The sequence below is a fragment of the Coregonus lavaretus genome (assembly GCF_964263955.1).
Source record: "Coregonus lavaretus genome assembly, chromosome: 25".
Taxonomy (NCBI): domain Eukaryota; kingdom Metazoa; phylum Chordata; class Actinopteri; order Salmoniformes; family Salmonidae; genus Coregonus; species Coregonus lavaretus.
In genome coordinates, this window is record NC_140012.1 from 43,254,435 (window position 1) to 43,271,418 (window position 16,984).

Genomic DNA, 16,984 nt, shown 5'->3' on the forward strand with positions numbered 1-16,984 from the left:
CTGAGTTGGTAATGTTTTGATGGTCCTGTGTGGCTGAGTTGGTAATGTTTTGATGGTCCTGTGTGGCTGAGTTGGTAATGTTTTTGTGGTCCTGTGTGGCTGAGTTGTTAATGTTTTGATGGTCCTGTGTGGCTGAGATGGTAATGTTTTTGTGGTCCTGTGTGGCTGAGTTGGTAATGTTTTGATGGTCCTGTGTGGCTGAGTTGGTAATGTTTTGATGGTCCTGTGTGGCTGAGTTGGTAATGTTTTGATGGTCCTGTGTGGCTGAGTTGGTAATGTTTTTGTGGTCCTGTGTGGCTGAGTTGTTAATGTTTTGATGGTCCTGTGTGGCTGAGATGGTAATGTTTTTGTGGTCCTGTGTGGCTGAGTTGGTAATGTTTTGATGGTCCTGTGTGGCTGAGTTGGTAATGTTTTGATGGTCCTGTGTGGCTGAGTTGGTAATGTTTTGATGGTCCTGTGTGGCTGAGTTGGTAATGTTTTTGTGGTCCTGTGTGGTAGATTTGCAACACCAGGGTTGTGTGTTCGAATCCCATTGGGTTCGCCATATTAAAAATGTATGCATGGACTACTGTATTTCACATTGGATAAAAGTGTCTGCTAAATGGCATCATTGTTACTTTATTATAATGACTCATTGATTACAACTATCCTGCTTGATTTGTTTTGTCAAATATTTACCATGTGCCGTCTTTGAGGTTTTATTTTCTCCCCTTGTCTCAATGCATTCTCTGTAGCAGTGCAGTCAGACCATGACTCCTGGTATTGTGAGAGTGTGATTTGAAGGAGTCAGGCGCAGGAGGGTAAATCGCAGAATACAGAATTTATTCCGTAGTACACGGTTACGCTGGATGGAATGATGAGATGAGGAGCGGCAGTGGCTAGAAGGCTGGTGACGACGAACGCCGAAGCCTGCCCGAAGCAAGGAGGGGAGGCAGCTTCGGAGGAAGCCGTGACAGGTATCTACCACATGAGGGGAAGCGAGCTAGAGTAACACTGTCTGTGTGGACGGATTACGTGCTAATCTGAAAATAATCATACAAATATCAGCGGGCTAAATACTCTCACTAGCTAATCCTCATGTGTGTTCAGGGCAGGGTGTCAAACCATGCTCCTGAAGGAGGCTGACCTGACATTCATCCTTCCATCTGCTGTGGTCCTCCGTAGCTCAGTTGGTAGAGCATTGGTGCTTGCAATGCCAGGATAGTGTGTTTGATTCCCAGGACCACCAGAATGTAAAATGTTACGTACGCGTGACCGTAAGTCGCTTTTGGATAAAAGCGTCTGCTAAATGGCATTTATTATATTGATGATTCTGTCTGAGAGCTGTGGTTGCGCGTGGACAGACCTCGTAGGGTCTGGATGGGTGGTCTGGTATAAAGAACAATCTGTCTGAGGCACAGAGGTGAGAAGGCCTGATGAGGCACTGGGACTGTAAGCGACTGGCCCTGTCTTATCTTTGGCCCGACTGTGGAGATGCTGAGATCCAGGATCGAACAGTTGAGTGCCAGTTGGACTGTTATTACATTTACATTTTAGTCATTTAGCAGACGCTCTTATCCAGAGCGACTTACAGTTAGTGAATACATTTTTATTTTTTATAATGGCCCCCCGTGGGAATCGAAGCCACAACCCTGGCGTTGCAAACGCCATGCTCTATCAACTGAGCTACATCCCTGCCGGCCATTCCCTCCCCTACCCTGGACGACGCTGGGCCAATTGTGCGCCGCCCATGAGTCTCCCGGTCGCGGCCGGCTGCGACAGAGCCTGGATTTGAACCAGGATCTCTAGTGGCACAGTTAGCACTGCGATGCAGAGCCTTAGACCACTGCGCCACTCATGGAGTGGAGCGGCTACCCTGGGTTTAGGACGGAGGTCTTAAAATCTAATTTGATAAACAAATCTCACCCGCAAGAAAGTATGCTGCATACACCTTTTATTGGGCTACCTGGACTCAAAAAGATCTGCGTTTACACAACCTGATTGGTCAAAAGATCAATTAAAAGTGGCATAAGATCTGATCTGATTGGTCGAAAGATGCACAGTTATGATAGAGGTGGTGCATGTTTAATTGAGTTTACCTGGACTCATGCGATCTTATAGGCCTATTCACAATTGTATTAACTCCTTGTGCTAGAAGCAATGCAACAGTTCCGCTAATAAATCCGGTGTGAGTGGGTATACACTGGTCTGGCAGGCACCACACAGCCAGCCCCTCCAGGCAGTTAGGCAGGGTGGATCATGGCTTGTGCTAGTGATTCGCCACGGCTTTTATCTCTCTTACATTTCCTAGTGCCAGCCGGCGCTCGCTCAGTCGATATGTATGTGGGTGGTGGTTGATCGCTAGGCAGCATATGGTCCCTGTGTCAGGTCATTCCGCTACATGCTTAAGCAACAGCCTTCGTCTTCCCTGCCCCCACTCAATGATAACCCAGAGTAGCCTCGCCGTGTAGCATTCACAATGGAGTAGCCTGTTGGCTGTTTTACACTTCTACCAACACGGAATAGGCCTTATTCCATTACATTTTCACATGCCTAAAATTAGCTATCTTTGTAGCTTACCCAGGGCCTGTGCATGACACGCAATTAAAGATGAAGTATGGTTTGTACTTAATTGCATGATGTCCCATGTCTATGCTTGGCTGGTAATTAGACATCAATTATTATCTCGCATTCGACAGTAGCTAGCGTGTAATCTTGGTAAAAACTAAATGATACAATGCAGCAAGACGAAATGAACAGGGGGTGATAACAGGGTTGCAACACATAGGCTACAACGCTACGGTCTTTGCTCGTCACCCCTCCTTGATTTGGTAATGTCTAGTCCAGCTTGCTAAATACAATGTATACACCCATGTAGTCTTATTTATAAAGCAGATTCGACTTTTAGGGTAGGGTAGGACATCAGTCAAATTAGCCACTCACGGACATTGGGAACATCAAAGCAACATGTCGCACATTGGTTTTCAACATGTAGTTCCTTTGTTGTTAAGATGTTGACTTCTACCTACTGCAGGATAAAGTTGGATTTAGAGTGTAAGCAGGGTTACGACTAGGAACGGCATATATCGGCCACAGCACTGCCCAATATACCGAGGCAAAATTGGCAAGGAAATCATTTCCTCCTTCATTGCGAGGGAGGTACGGTTTCTTCACTCTGTGACACATATATAACACGGTAATAACACGACAAACTGTAGTCCCTACAATCGCAGACATGTCCCATATCCACTGTGTTTATCTTTTGGTTTGTGGGTGAAAATAAATCGCGACAGTTTGCTTACCATCTTGCCGGTTGGATGATGAAATAGGATGACCAGGAAATGTGAACGAGGGGGGGGGGAAACGATATAAAACGGGGGTCTCGCTATTACAAAAACACGGTGCTCGTGATATTCAGGTTCTTGTTTTTTTGACCCAGCTCCTCTGACTCTTTTCCCGTCGGTTTCACTGCAGTGGCACAGGGAGACCCCTAGGGCAGGGTCAGTAACGCGGAGGAGGGACAAGGGATGTGTGGAGAGGAGGCAGCAAGTATCCTACATTTCAAGATAAAAGTCCCTCTGTTTTAAAGGGTTAGTTCACCGAAATTACATAATAACTTATTTGTTTCCTTACCTTTAGAGCAGTCTATGTACATGGAGACTGAAATTCATACTTTGGGACTAACCACTGCCAGTTGCCAATGTAGCCCCAACATTAGAAGAAGAGGAGGTTGGCCCTGGAGCAGTTTAAAGGGAAGTGCCTTGTTCAAGGGCACAATGGCAGGGGACAGCTCACATGCACATTCTGCCAGAATTCCCCGCCAGACTCATCTTGAGCTTGAGCGTTACGTGAAACAGATAACTTTTATTTTGAAGATCCCAGCACATTCTCAATGCCGTGTTGTGGCCATACTGTCGCCATAGAGATAGATAGAGGACTCGAGTGCCCAAAAGCTCATTTAGCCCAAAAGCCCATTTAGCATGGGCAGCGCCATTGAGGACTTTCACACTTTTTAAGTAGTCAACTGTGTGGGACTTCCTGTGTCTCGAGGAAGGATCACATAATTCCATCCAGGTCATTAGGAGGGATCAGCCAATTCATTATTCTCGTGAGCTGCAGGTGGCAGTAAATCCCCAACCTTTGGTTTTATACCTGTTCAAACAACACACTCCAGGTGGCAGTGTGCACCCTTTCAGTTTGTTTGCCAACTCATAGAAGTAGTAGGAGAAGAAAATGGACTACTTCAAAATGGAGATGGCCTCAATGGGACAGATACAATGTTGGGAGAGGTGCATTACATTGCATCTGGGGAACTGAGCTTAATTTTTTTCTGGCAAATGTCTGTTTGCATATGTGCACCAGTGCCACTCAGTGGTGGAAACTGTGCAGTGCGTGCAAGATTATCCCCATTCTACAGACCTACTGTACGGCTACTGGTATTCTTTGAGAGGGGACACAAGAGCCCCCCTCGTTAGGGACAGGGGGTCCAATGGGCCAGTCCCCCCCTCGTTAGGGACGGGGGTCCAATGGGCTCTATCCTCTAGCATTGACCCCTAAAATTCTCACACATCCCGCCTAATCTCACATAGCCAACAGTGAGTGGTCCCAGTGGGAATCAAACCCACAATCCTGCCGTTGCAAGCACCATGCTCTACCAACTAAGCTACAGAGAACCACAACATTATTACATAACCTTCTTAAAAGGTTATTTTTATGCAATATTTTAATCAGTGCTGAATGTTTTCATACATTTCCAAAGCATGCAAGTCCCCAAACTCATACTAGAAGCTATGTGTCACGAATGTTTGTGGAATGCGGTAGGCCAGAGTCAAGCGCAGGACACAGAATGAAATGAAGATCCACTTTACTGAACAGTAAAGAAAATACAAACAAAACCTCCACACAAGGGAGGAGCAAAACCCGCTCACAAATGACACTCGTACAAGCAACAAACACGCACACCACACAGTGGACGTGAACAGGTTAAAAAGGGAAGACCAATTAACATTATAGGGAACAGGTGCGCAACAACAGACAACAATCAGATGAACATAGAAACATGAAACATAGAGCGGCAGTAGCTAGTACTCCGGTGACGACGAACGCCGAAGCCTGCCCCGAGCCAGGAGGAAGGGCAGCCTCGGCAGAATCCGTGACACTATGGATGCATTCATAGACTGCTCCTTTCATGTTTTCTTAAACAGTCATCTATATTTTGCTGCTTTTTCGCTACATATCTCATAGTAAATGATAGTTTTCCCAACCAATATAACGCTTGGCATATTTAGTTCTGTAAAATATGTTAAGAGAGAAATAGGAGTCAGGAGCAGCAGAAACGCGACATTCTGATTAGTCCGAAACGCGACATTCTGATTAGTCCGAAACGCGACATTCTGATTAGTCCGAAACGCGACATTCTGATTAGTCCGAAACGCGACATTCTGATTAGTCCGAAACGCGACATTTTGATTAGTCCGAAACGCGACATTCTGATTAGTCCGAAACGCGACATTCTGATTAGTCAGAAACGCGACATTCTGATTAGTCCGAAACGCGACATTCTGATTAGTCAGAAACGCGACATTCTGATTAGTCCGAAATGCGACATTCTGATTAGTCCGAAACGCGACATTCTGATTAGTCCGAAACTCGACATTCTGATTAGTCCGAAACGCGACATTCTGATTAGTCAGAAACGCGACATTCTGATTAGTCCGAAACACGACATTCTGATTAGTCCGAAACACGACATTCTGATTAGTCCGAAACGCGACATTCTGATTAGTCAGAAACGCGACATTCTGATTCGTCCGAAACGCGACATTCTGATTCGTCCGAAACGCGACATTCTGATTCGTCCGAAACGCGACATTCTGATTAGTCCGAAACGCGACATTCTGATTAGTCCGTAACGCGACATTCTGATTAGTCCGTAACGCGACATTCTGATTAGTCAAAATCAGCACAATTATAAAATAAGAAAAATTAATGGATTAGTCCAAATATTTTGTAACATCTTCTAACTGTAGACATACACTTCTACAGTATCTCCTATACTGCTTGTACTTTTCCACATAGGAAAACGAGACATGGGACAACATTTTAACTGAACAAAAAAGCTTTAAAAAAAAGACAAACAAAAATCACTGAATGCTCATTACAATACTATAACAGACACACACAACCTCTCCACATACAGAGTACATATTAACATACCGCCTTCATAGATATGCATAGATACTACACACACACACACACACACACACACACACACACACACACACACCACACACACACCACACACACACACACACACACACACACACACACACCACACACACACACACACACACACACCACACACACACACACCACACACACACACCACACACACCACACACACACACACACACACACACACCACACACACACACACACACACACACACCACACACACACACCACACACCTAACATAAATCTGCATAGCTATAAACACACACCAACATACAGCAAATTATACATCTTTAGTTATTTAACAACAGCATTGTTACGCTATGAGGGGTTCCATGCTGGCTGGATCTGGTACACATCGTCTATCACTATCCGGAAGCTGAACGTCATCTCTCATGTTCATCTGGGTCGTGTTCATTAGGGCACACCGTGGGAAAACATTTTGCCAACGGAAATAAAATAAAAAACAGGCATTTCTGTTGGCTAATTTCAGGTTAGCACCTCCCAGTTTCACTGTTTTCTTCTGTTTGGTGTCTAATGAACACAACCCTGATGCTGCCTGTGTTGGTTGGTCGGTCCGTCAGACAAACAGCTCCTTGTTGACCCACATCAGGCTGCGCGTATCGTTGGGCTTGCACTCGTACTCGATGCTGTTGAAACTGTTTCCCCCCTGGCAGTGATCCCTCTTGTTATAGTTGTAGTACTTCACCTGCCACACCACCTCAAAAGAGCCCACCTCTGGGAACTGGGAGGGGGGGAAAAATAATAGAGCTTTCAGAGTTAAAATCGGTTAACGCAAGTTAATTTGTTGTAATTTTAGTGCGACATTTTTTTACATTTGCGATTAATCACATTGTCTGAAAGCGTTCAAAATACACTGAAAACATTGAAAATACGTCGTCTATACAGCTAAAACACAGGACGGCTCATATTAATGGCTGGAACGGAGCTAATGGAATGGCATTGGAAACCATGTGTTTGATGTATTTGATACCGTTCCACTGATTCCACTCCAGCCATTACCACGACCAACCTCCTGTGAGCTAAAAAACAACAAACAAGTTGATGTTGTGGTTGTTAAAAAGGCCCTGACAGAACACGATTGACCTGCCAACGAACCAATCACTGCTCCCGTGTGTCCTCTAATTACCTCGCTGGTGCCTGCCTACTGGGCGTGGCTAATCTGATAAAAGACAGGGAACTGGACACAAGGGAGCAGAGCTAACAAAGAAGTTGTTGCTGTGTGCGTAGAATAATCGAAGTGGCCCTATTTGAGTGTTGACAGTAAAATCAGTTTACAGGGATTGGTGTTTGTACCTCATGCATGTGCCTTTGCTAGGCTAATTGTTTGTTAGCATGACCTGCTAAATGTTTGTAGCCCACCGCTAATGATAATGCTAAGGCTACATGAGGGGCTGTTGAGGCTCATGCCATTATCTCACATTTCAGTCCTTATTGTGCAGATAGTGCATCCGTTGTGGTGTGATTGTACGCTACTGGTGTGATCGTACGCTACTGGTGTGATTGTACGCTACAGTGGCAGTCTCTTTCCCTAGCCTTATACCATACTCTGACATGGCTAATGCTAGCTTCAGGCTCTACCTGAGCCTGCTTACTGTTTAGCCATCAATGTTCATTGATATGTGATTCAGGCACTGCAATATTATGCATCTTTAGCTTTATAGTGTTCAATTAAGAACATGATTGATTGTATTTAACTTGTGTGATGCAGTAGTGTGCATATATGTATAGGTCCAACTCCTTGTATAGCCTTTTTTGACTATATCTTTGCATGGTTACTTCTATTTCCATGTATCTCTTTCCTCCTAGAAACAGAAACACCCTGTTGAATAAGTACCGAAAGTGAACTGCAGTGAGTTGTGTGGTGACCGTAAAACCCCATTGCCCTGATATCCTTTGGCTCTGTTCTCGTCGGGTATCCCTGTGGTCCTTCACACATCCCTGTGGTCCTTCACACATCCCTGTGGTCCTTCACACATCCCTGTGGTACTTCACACATCCCTGTGGTACTTCACACATCCCTGTGGTACTTCACACATCTCTGTGGTCCTTCACACATCCCTGTAGTCCTTCACACATCCCTGAATCAGTACATTGTGTTTAGTAGAGGTCATCCAGACTCTGGCAGTTTTTTGGGGGGGTTAAATAAATTTGTTTTATGAATTTACCTGACTTTGCTTACCGTTACTTTGGACAAAATCAAGACGTCAATATTATTGTAATGCTTTTTGTATTTAAAAAAATCGTAAATTACAGCTCAATTTGAGCAAATTCTGAATTTGCGCTTAAATCACAGCAAATCCTGCGATTAACTCAAATTGTTTTATTTACATTTTAGTCATTTAGCAGAAGCTCTTATCTAGATCGACTTAGTTGGTGCATTCATCTTAAGTTAACTAGGTGAGACAACCACTTACCACAGTCATAGTAAGTACATTTATTCCTCAAAGTAGCTATAAGCAAAGTCAGAGCTAGTAAGAAAAGACTAGTAAAAATAAACACTGGATGATTTGCATCATGAACAGTTGACTCCTGAAACAGTATAGCCTACATGTGTAATGGCCTCATATGGATCATGCATAGCCTGGTTCCCAGATATGTTTGTGCTGTCTTGCCCCAACACCTATGGTCATGGCATGACAACGACCATAGGAGTTGGCCTTACCACACAAACTGATCTGGAGCCAGGCTAGATGATATTTGTAATGTGACTGGTAAACTGCTCTGAATTAACGTGTCTACTTCATTGCTTTATGTACATGTAAAGTGTTCTGTCTGTAATGTATTTTTCATTATGTATTGGACCCCAGTAAGACTAGCTGTTGTCATGGCGTCAGCTAATAAGGGATCCGAAATGAAATCCGAATCAAATCGCAGTCAAACTGAGTTCGCCCTTTTATTACCTGCATGCTGATCTGTACAGCTTGTCTGTCTCCGCTCTTGGTGTGCGTCACTCCCTCTGTGTCGTAGATGCCAGTGTAGACTACAGCCTGGGAGTCTCTAGACTGCTTCTCCAAGGGGAAGGGGACTCCACCTACACTCATAGTGCTGAGGACAGGATCGCAACAGTTAGGGAGAGATCATCAATCAATGACATGTATTTTATAAAGCCCGTGTGCATCAGCGGTTTACAGAAACCCAGCCTAGAACCCCAAAGAGCAAGCGATGCCGATGTAGAAACACAGAAAAAACACTTGGTGACACTGGGCCTGTGGTTGTTTGACATCGCAGCTGACAGTGCAGACAACTGCCGAATGACTGATCTACAAATCACCTTGCATTATTATTTATAGACGAATCAGTCAAAGGAATGGATGGGTGAAGGGGTGTGGATGGAGAGAGGTGAAATATAGATCATCCAGTGTCATTTGTTATAGTTCTATCCGTCATTTTTTTATAACAAAAGACTGAAACACAAACTCAACTCGCCATATTTGCGTGCATGTTTAGCCTACTGTAGGAAATGCTTAAAGGGCCTAATCGGTGGTGGATTTCACACATTCTGGCTGCACCCGCCGGACTCTAATCAAACGTCACTGTCGTCACTATCTCGCCAAATTGCAAAGTTGGAAGCCCTGCCTATTTCTACAATTTATATTCTTAAAATCAGATTTGAAACCCACCTAAATTTAACCAAACTGCTAACCTTAAACTAAGACCCAAAAGGCAATTTTGACTTTGCAGTTTGGCCATCTAGTGGGATCTCGAGTGAACCGCGCACGCTCTGACGTAACGCCTTCAACCTCTTACGGCTTGTGTTTTTTTTTATCAATGTTCTCAATGAATTACCAATTTAATAAATGTGTAAATTAGATTAAAGCAAGGGCCATAATATCCCCATGGTTGTGATATTTTCTAAGAGAATGCACCGATGCTATTCCTCACATTATGGACACTGATGTAATATAGATTTAGGATAATAAAATGTATATTTTATCTCCTGAGTGGCGCAGTGGTCTAAGGCGCTGCATCGCAGTGCTAACTGTGCCACTAGAGATCCTGGTTCGAATCCAGGCTCTGTCGCAGCCGGCCGCGACCGGGAGACTCATGGGCGGCGCACAATTGGCCCAGCGTCGTCCAGGGTAGGGGAGGGAATGGCCGGCAGGGGATGTAGCTCAGTTGATAGAGCATGGCGTTTGCAACGCCAGGGTTGTGGGTTCGATTCCCACGGGGGGCCAGTATAAAAAAAATATATATATGTATTCACTAACTGTAAGTCGCTCTGGATAAGAGCGTCTGCTAAATGACTAAAATGTAAATGTAAATGTAGTCAAAACATCAACAGGGGGTGATGGACAGAGACAGCCTGTCACTGACAGAACATTGTTTTCCTCAACAGAGAAATTGTCAAAATGTATCCTATTGAAGTGTATAGACACTATATAGGCTATCGGAAGAATATTGCCTGATGCGGGAAGGCCTGTAATACATTTCACCCCACCATACTTACGTTGCCTCCACAGCCCCAGGTTTGACAACCACTTCAATCTTGTACTTTGACCCCGTTAGCAATTTAATCGTCCTGGTTTGGCCAAATCTCGCTCCGTCCGATTTGAAGTACACGGCACTGTTATTTGGTAGCATTTTCAATGAAATGCCGATTTTGACGAGTTCGACAGCCATTCTTCTTGAAGTTGAGGGATGAGGTTGTGCTCAAATCCAATTCTACCTGTGTGGACAAGAGAAGGGCGCAGTTGTGAAACCGTGACCGCTCTGGATTCCAACAGAACTATCGATGTAGAATATTGTTGTGAGGTGAAAGCACAGGTTTAAAATGTAAAAACGCATCGATGGAGGCAGAGCCTGAAGTCATTTCCACTGTCCTCGTCAATAATCCCATGCACACACACATAATCCTCCTATACACGTAATCTAAGGAGATCAAGAGGAAACTATTTGGCACGGTAAACAACTTGGCCCTGTAGAGAAATAATAAACCTGCATTTTGTTATTTGATTAATAAATGGTTCAAATAGGCCTACTGATTTTAAAAAGACAGTTCACATTTAAACGCGCACACAGAGAGAGGGAGATTTAAGAGGGAATCAAACCGTCTCAAATGGTCAAATCATAGCAGGGTTAAAGGACATCACGAAAACAATGCGCACCCTTCAATGGGGCAGAAATCCGTCAGTTTTTGTGATTCTGGATGGCCAGATAGCTAGCAACAATGACAATAAACTGTCATGTGGGAAATCATGAGTGACTCCTTTCAGCTAGTTTCATCTTGTTTTTGATACCATGTCTTGTTTTGAGGTGTTTTGACTGATTTCATATCAATGCTAATATGGCAAAAAAAAATCACTAGCTAGCTACCCAACAACTGTAATGATGTATTAGAGACAACAGGTGCTAATTGTGCAAATGTTTTTATGTTTTCAATAAACATTGGAGATGAAATGTAGTTTACTTGTTGTCAACAATCTAAGCCAGCCCCATCTGTTTTGCCCCATAGTTGTGCACATGTCAGTTTTGTTGCTAAACAACCAACTGTAGTCCCAGTCAATATTCACTTATTATACAACAGGTGGTTCTAATCCTGAATGCTGATTGGTTAAAAGCGCATTCCAACCGGTGTCTGTTCCACAAGATACCACCCGCTAAATCTACGACATTAAAATGCCTATTTACTCTGTTCCATCTGACTGATCAATCCACTGTCTCATCAGCCCAGCCAGGCAATTTACAAATGTGATCTCCACTGTAAAAAGCATCTAGGCATTATCTCCCATTTCTTTTAGACTAAGATTTAGTTTTCAACAGCAGAGATTTGTATAAACCTTGCTGTCTTGTCTCTCCGACATTTGCAACATTGTTTCAATATACAAATTCGATCTCCAGCTGTCCCATAGTAATGAACGTTTCGGGAGTCGGGACGAGACAGACAGGATGGCAGCGTTTCTCAGCCAGTCTAAATCATGAATCAGCTGGCATCGTTTTTATAGATATACACAAAGAAATGTCAATTGAGAAAAGGTCCAACGAAACGAAGTGCAGCTAGTTTGCGGTATTTCCAGCTTCAGTTTGAAGTGATTGTGTTAGCTGTGTTGTTGGCTAGCTCCTCTGAACCACAGTGTCCTGACGAGAGACAGAACATTTTCTATGTCAGGCGAAATCGCATTTGACCCAGGTCGGCATCACTAGGCCTACACATCAGCCAGAGATGTAGTTCTGAATGAGCACACCTTCTGGGGAGAGGAATATGCTTCATAGCCAAACTTCATATTCATTCCCGTCAGTCCCTTTTGATTGGTTTAATTGTTCATTATAAATCAATCTAATAAATTATTTTGGTGTGAACTGGCACTAGAGGGTGCTATATGACTTCTACTTGTCAAACTGGATTAGAAAAGACTTGGTTCCCACAAACATGTATTATTTAATTGGCAGAATGCATGAAAATATAAGAAAAAATTACATTGATATTGTTTTTATTGATGATTAAGTGATGGATTCGAATGAAGTCACATCTTGTGGAAATCAGAGGTCACACAAACCATAGACACTAACATTCTTCTCACATTAGTATCAGCGTTTCCCAAACTCTATCCTGGGGAGCCGAAGGGGTGCACATTTAGGTTTTTGCCCTAGCACTACACAGCTGATTCAAATAGCCAAAGCTTGATGATAAGTTGATTCAGCTGTGTAGTGCTAGGGGCAAAAACCAAAACGTGCACCCCTTGGGGTCCCCGGGACCGAGTTTGGGAAACGCTGCACTACATAGAACTGTGAATTATTAAGCTAATTACCAGAAGTGCTCCATGACAAGTTCAGATTCAGCCATTCAGTAGGTTACAGGTCCCGTGGTCAGGAAAAACTCCTGAGTATCAACCATAGAGAATGATAGAGGACTCTTGTGCCTAAAAGTCTGTTTTAGCATGGCCAGCGCCATTGCGGACTTTCACCATTTTGAAGTAGTCAACTGGACGGGACTTCCTATGGGTTAAGGAAGTCTCACATAATTCCATCCAGGTCATTAGGAGGGATCAGCCAATTAATTATTCTCATGAGCAAACATTCCATAACTGCAGGTGGCAGTAAATCCCCAACCTTTGGTTTTATACCTGTTCAAACAACACACTCCAGGTGGCAGTGTGCACCCTTTCAGTTCGTTTACCAACTCATAGAAGTAGTAGAAGAAGAAGAAAATGGACTACTTCAAAATGGAGATGGCCTCAATGGCTCTGCCCGTGCGCTCACAGACGCCATAATGGGACAGATACGATCTCTACGGTATCAAAAAGAATGAGAAGGTAGACATTGATCAAACAAGCAAGTCTTCACATTCTGAAAATAACAGTGCACAGATACCACAGCTCAATTAAATATATACAACCAGCATGGCACTTTGCTTTACATTACTTCCCGCAGCCCTGTTTCCTTGGTAATCCCAGCGAAACATCTACCATCATTCTAGGTATGATTACAAAGTCATTTCCGCAAAAATGGATAACTGCTTGGGTCCTGTGATAAAGGGTGGCTTCAATCAATCAATATATAAATATAGACAAAAAGTGATTTGGTTTATAACAGAGTAATGTAAGGACCGTCACCGTATTTCAGAGTAACTAACAAGTGTACTGTCAACCTCTGCCCTCCTTTCTGTAGCGAAGAGCAGTAGTGTGCGTCAGTATGATAGAAGCGGCAGTCATGGAATCACATGGATGATTGATTTGATTGTTTCAGGCCTCCTTTCTCTTCATGATGAGGGGACCGACATTATCCCCCGTCTCCTGGTTATGTTTAGCATGAGCGCCATCACAGTAGGGAAACTAGGCAACAACAACAACAACAAAAGTAGTTAGAATACACGAAACACATTTTTAAAATTCCTTGCCTTGTTCTGCTCAAATGCAAGTAATAACATAACCTTACTAGCCTACTGTTTGTTTAAGGCTGATGCTAAAAAAGCTCTCCTCACAACCACAACCTCTTTCCGTGCCGTGCGTCTATGAATTTCTAGTGGTTAATCCACGGCTCCACTTTATAGTGAGAAGTTGTAAAACCAAACAAAGAGTATAAAATTGACAGCAAGCCAACCTTCTTGGATCTCCAACACCTGCAGTACACCGCCTTATCCCCGAGGTCCTCGATGTCGAACGCGTGCACTACTTTGGGGTTGTCTTTCTGCAGGTCAAAGTTGACCTTGGGCTTGACCCCTGACCCCTTGGAGAAGTGCTGGAGGAGGAGCAGGCCCACAGCTGTAGCTCCTGCAGTCACGCCGATGGCTGCCACCAACTCCGCTGTAAAACAAAAAAAACAGACTGATCCAGTATCTAGTTCAGGTAGGCCTCCAACTGCAATACAAACAAACAAAATATCACCAACACTACTAATATAGCTTACCATTCAGTATGTTAAAACTCTGCAAAACTTTAAAAAGGTGAGGCGGTTTACTTAAACTACAGTTCAGGCAGAAATGTATTTGACTGTTCCAACACACACTAGCACAGTATTTAGAATGCATAAAACATGTGTTTCTTTATGGTAGGAAGCGCAGTACATCTAAGTTATGGTTTAGTTTACAGGTGCTATAGCCTAGTGATGGACTAAAGGAGCCTAACATTATCTAGGCTAGGGGTTAAGGTTAGGAATTAGGTTAAAGGGTTAGCTAAAAGGGTTATGTTTAGGGGAAGGGTTAGCTAAAAGGGTTATGTTTAGGGGAAGGGTTTGCTAAAAGGGTTAGGGGAAAGGTTAGCTAACATGCTAAGTAGCTGCAAAGTAGCAAGTAGTTGAAAAGTTGCTAATTAGCTCAAATGTTAAAGTTGTCCATGATGAGATTCGAACTCGCAACCTTTGGGTTGCTAGACATTCACGTTATACACCCACCCATCCACCCTATTTTCGTTTTTGCCTTAAATAACCATCTGTCTTATGTAACCATACCAAACATAACATATCACATACTAAATTTGATGTCCCGGATTTACCTTTTAATATGTTACGTTTAGTCTATGAGACCAGGCTGAGTGTCGGGGCTCTTAACGAAACTCCCCCATACAGAAGACGCCTTCATCCAATGACTTGTGTAATGTCATCGAACTGAGCCTCATGATCGAGGGCTAGTCATGACTGTAAGTCGCTTTGGATAAAAGCGCCTGCTAAATGGCATATTATATTATAGTAGCACTGCTGGGTTATAAAGTGGGAGTGGAAGGACAGAATATTTAGCTGAAAAGGTATTCCATTGCCTATGTAAAGAATCCATCTCTTGCAGTTGTCACATTTTGTTGCTTTAAAATGTTGACATGAATGGAAATGCACGGAATGGGGCCTGTAAGGCACGATGGAAAACATGCCAGTGCTATATCGTATCACCTTATACAAAAATACTATTCTCGGCCTAACAAACTATTATAGCCAGCTGCCTTGCTAGTCAATAGGAGGCAACAAGCCAAGGTCGCAGTCTTACGAAATGACAGGTATGCTAACGTTATGGCATCGCCAAAATCTTTACAGATTACATTAGCCAAATGTCATAAAATAGTTGACATTATTTGGAAATATCGCTAAATAACAACAGTGTTCGTAGCAAAGTAAGTACGTAGCTACTGTAGCTAGTAAATATAAGTTAGCTTTTTGGATAGTTAGCATGGCATATTTACCTTTCGACAAGGAAACATTAGAACTCATGGCTTGCAACTATACGATTGATCCAATGCAGTCTTGTGGAGCAAGCGTCGCTAAACTATCTGTATGTCTTAAAGAAAGCGTAGTAAACGGCATATACTTCAAGATGTTTGAAAATGTGAACACTTCTTCTTCTTCTTCTTGTGTGTTCCGGCAGACTAGACGCTGTATTGCTGCGTTTCTCAGGTCGGAGTGCGAATTACACATATCTAAAAGCCTAAAAGGCATTACATGGTCAACCCGTTGTCTGCATTGGCCTTGCAGCATCTACGGTGATACACCTCTGCGGAAGTCAAGGCATTCATACTTATTGCACTTCGCGGTGCAGCGCAGAGCTGTTGTGAAGGAAGTTGAGTTTGTGTTTATACTGGACCTCCCGCCCTCCACCTACCGTCAAGCAAACATGTCAATGCGGAGGGCTCCGTATAGCTCTGGATTGACCATGTGGCGCCTTTTACACTAACCCACTTCCCAATCCACAATGACCCAACCTCAGCCTTGTCAACAGAACCCCACCCCTCCTTTCACTCCCCAGATACCTACTGACCTTCCTCACAGAATTCTGGATAGAGAAAAACTGCCTTCCCCGCTCCTCTGTCTCCCACTCACGTTGCCACTCCTGGGTCAACACCTCTGCTATGATGCTCCTACATTCCACCCCCCCCCCCCCCCCCCCCCCCCTCCTAACGGGACCACCACATCTACCTCCTCCCTCTTCAGAGATACCATATCTGCTGCCTCATTTCCTCCTACCCCAATATGAGCTGGGACCCACAGAATGTGAACACACAGCTAGCTTCTAACTATACTGAACAAAAATATAAATGCAACATGTAAAGTGTTGGTCCCGTGTTTCATGAGCTGAAAGAAAAGATCCCAGGAATTTTCCATACGCACAAAAAGCTTATTTCTCTCAAATGTTGTGCACAAATTTGCTGTTGCCAGAGAATGTAATGTTCATTTCTCTACCATCAGCCGCCTCCAACGTAGTTTTTTAGAATTTGGCAGTACGTCCAACCGGCCTCACAACCGCAGACCACGTGTAACCACGCCAGCCCAGGACCTCCACAACCGGCTTCTTCAACTGTGGGATCGTCCGAAACCAGCCAACTGGACAGCTGA

The 16,984-nt window shown here is 43.7% G+C and overlaps 3 protein-coding genes across 4 annotated transcripts in view; all 3 read right to left on the reverse strand.

Moving 5' to 3' along the window:
- LOC311100692 (calcineurin subunit B type 1-like) overlaps positions 1-3,464 on the reverse strand; it is a 44,362-nt gene extending 40,898 nt beyond the window's left edge. Inside the window, exon 1 of the mRNA XM_084141648.1 lies at positions 3,282-3,464. Coding sequence (XP_083997774.1) covers positions 3,282-3,284 — 3 coding nt within the window. The 5' untranslated portion in view covers positions 3,285-3,464. The remainder of the gene's footprint in view (positions 1-3,281) is intronic.
- A 3,085-nt stretch (positions 3,465-6,549) lies between these two features.
- On the reverse strand, positions 6,550-10,908 carry LOC311100851 (CB1 cannabinoid receptor-interacting protein 1-like). Its single transcript, XM_084141836.1, has 3 exons — positions 10,683-10,908; positions 9,136-9,280; positions 6,550-6,956 (listed from the first exon to the last, which is right to left on the reverse strand). The coding sequence occupies exons 1-3, from the start codon at positions 10,853-10,855 to the stop codon at positions 6,792-6,794; spliced, it is 483 nt and encodes a 160-aa protein (XP_083997962.1). The 5' UTR covers positions 10,856-10,908; the 3' UTR covers positions 6,550-6,791.
- A 1,738-nt stretch (positions 10,909-12,646) lies between these two features.
- Positions 12,647-16,311, reverse strand: LOC311100852 (CDGSH iron-sulfur domain-containing protein 1-like). 2 transcript variants are annotated; one of them, XM_084141837.1, is made up of 3 exons: positions 15,838-16,311; positions 14,273-14,529; positions 12,647-14,004 (listed from the first exon to the last, which is right to left on the reverse strand). In XM_084141837.1, exons 1-3 carry the CDS (start codon positions 15,863-15,865, stop codon positions 13,915-13,917), a joined length of 375 nt encoding a protein of 124 aa, XP_083997963.1. In that variant the 5' UTR covers positions 15,866-16,311; the 3' UTR covers positions 12,647-13,914. The 2 variants fall into 2 exon arrangements, with proteins under 2 accessions (XP_083997963.1, XP_083997964.1); XM_084141838.1 differs by having other exon boundaries at positions 14,273-14,475; positions 15,838-16,166.
- Positions 16,312-16,984: the final 673 nt, after the last annotated feature.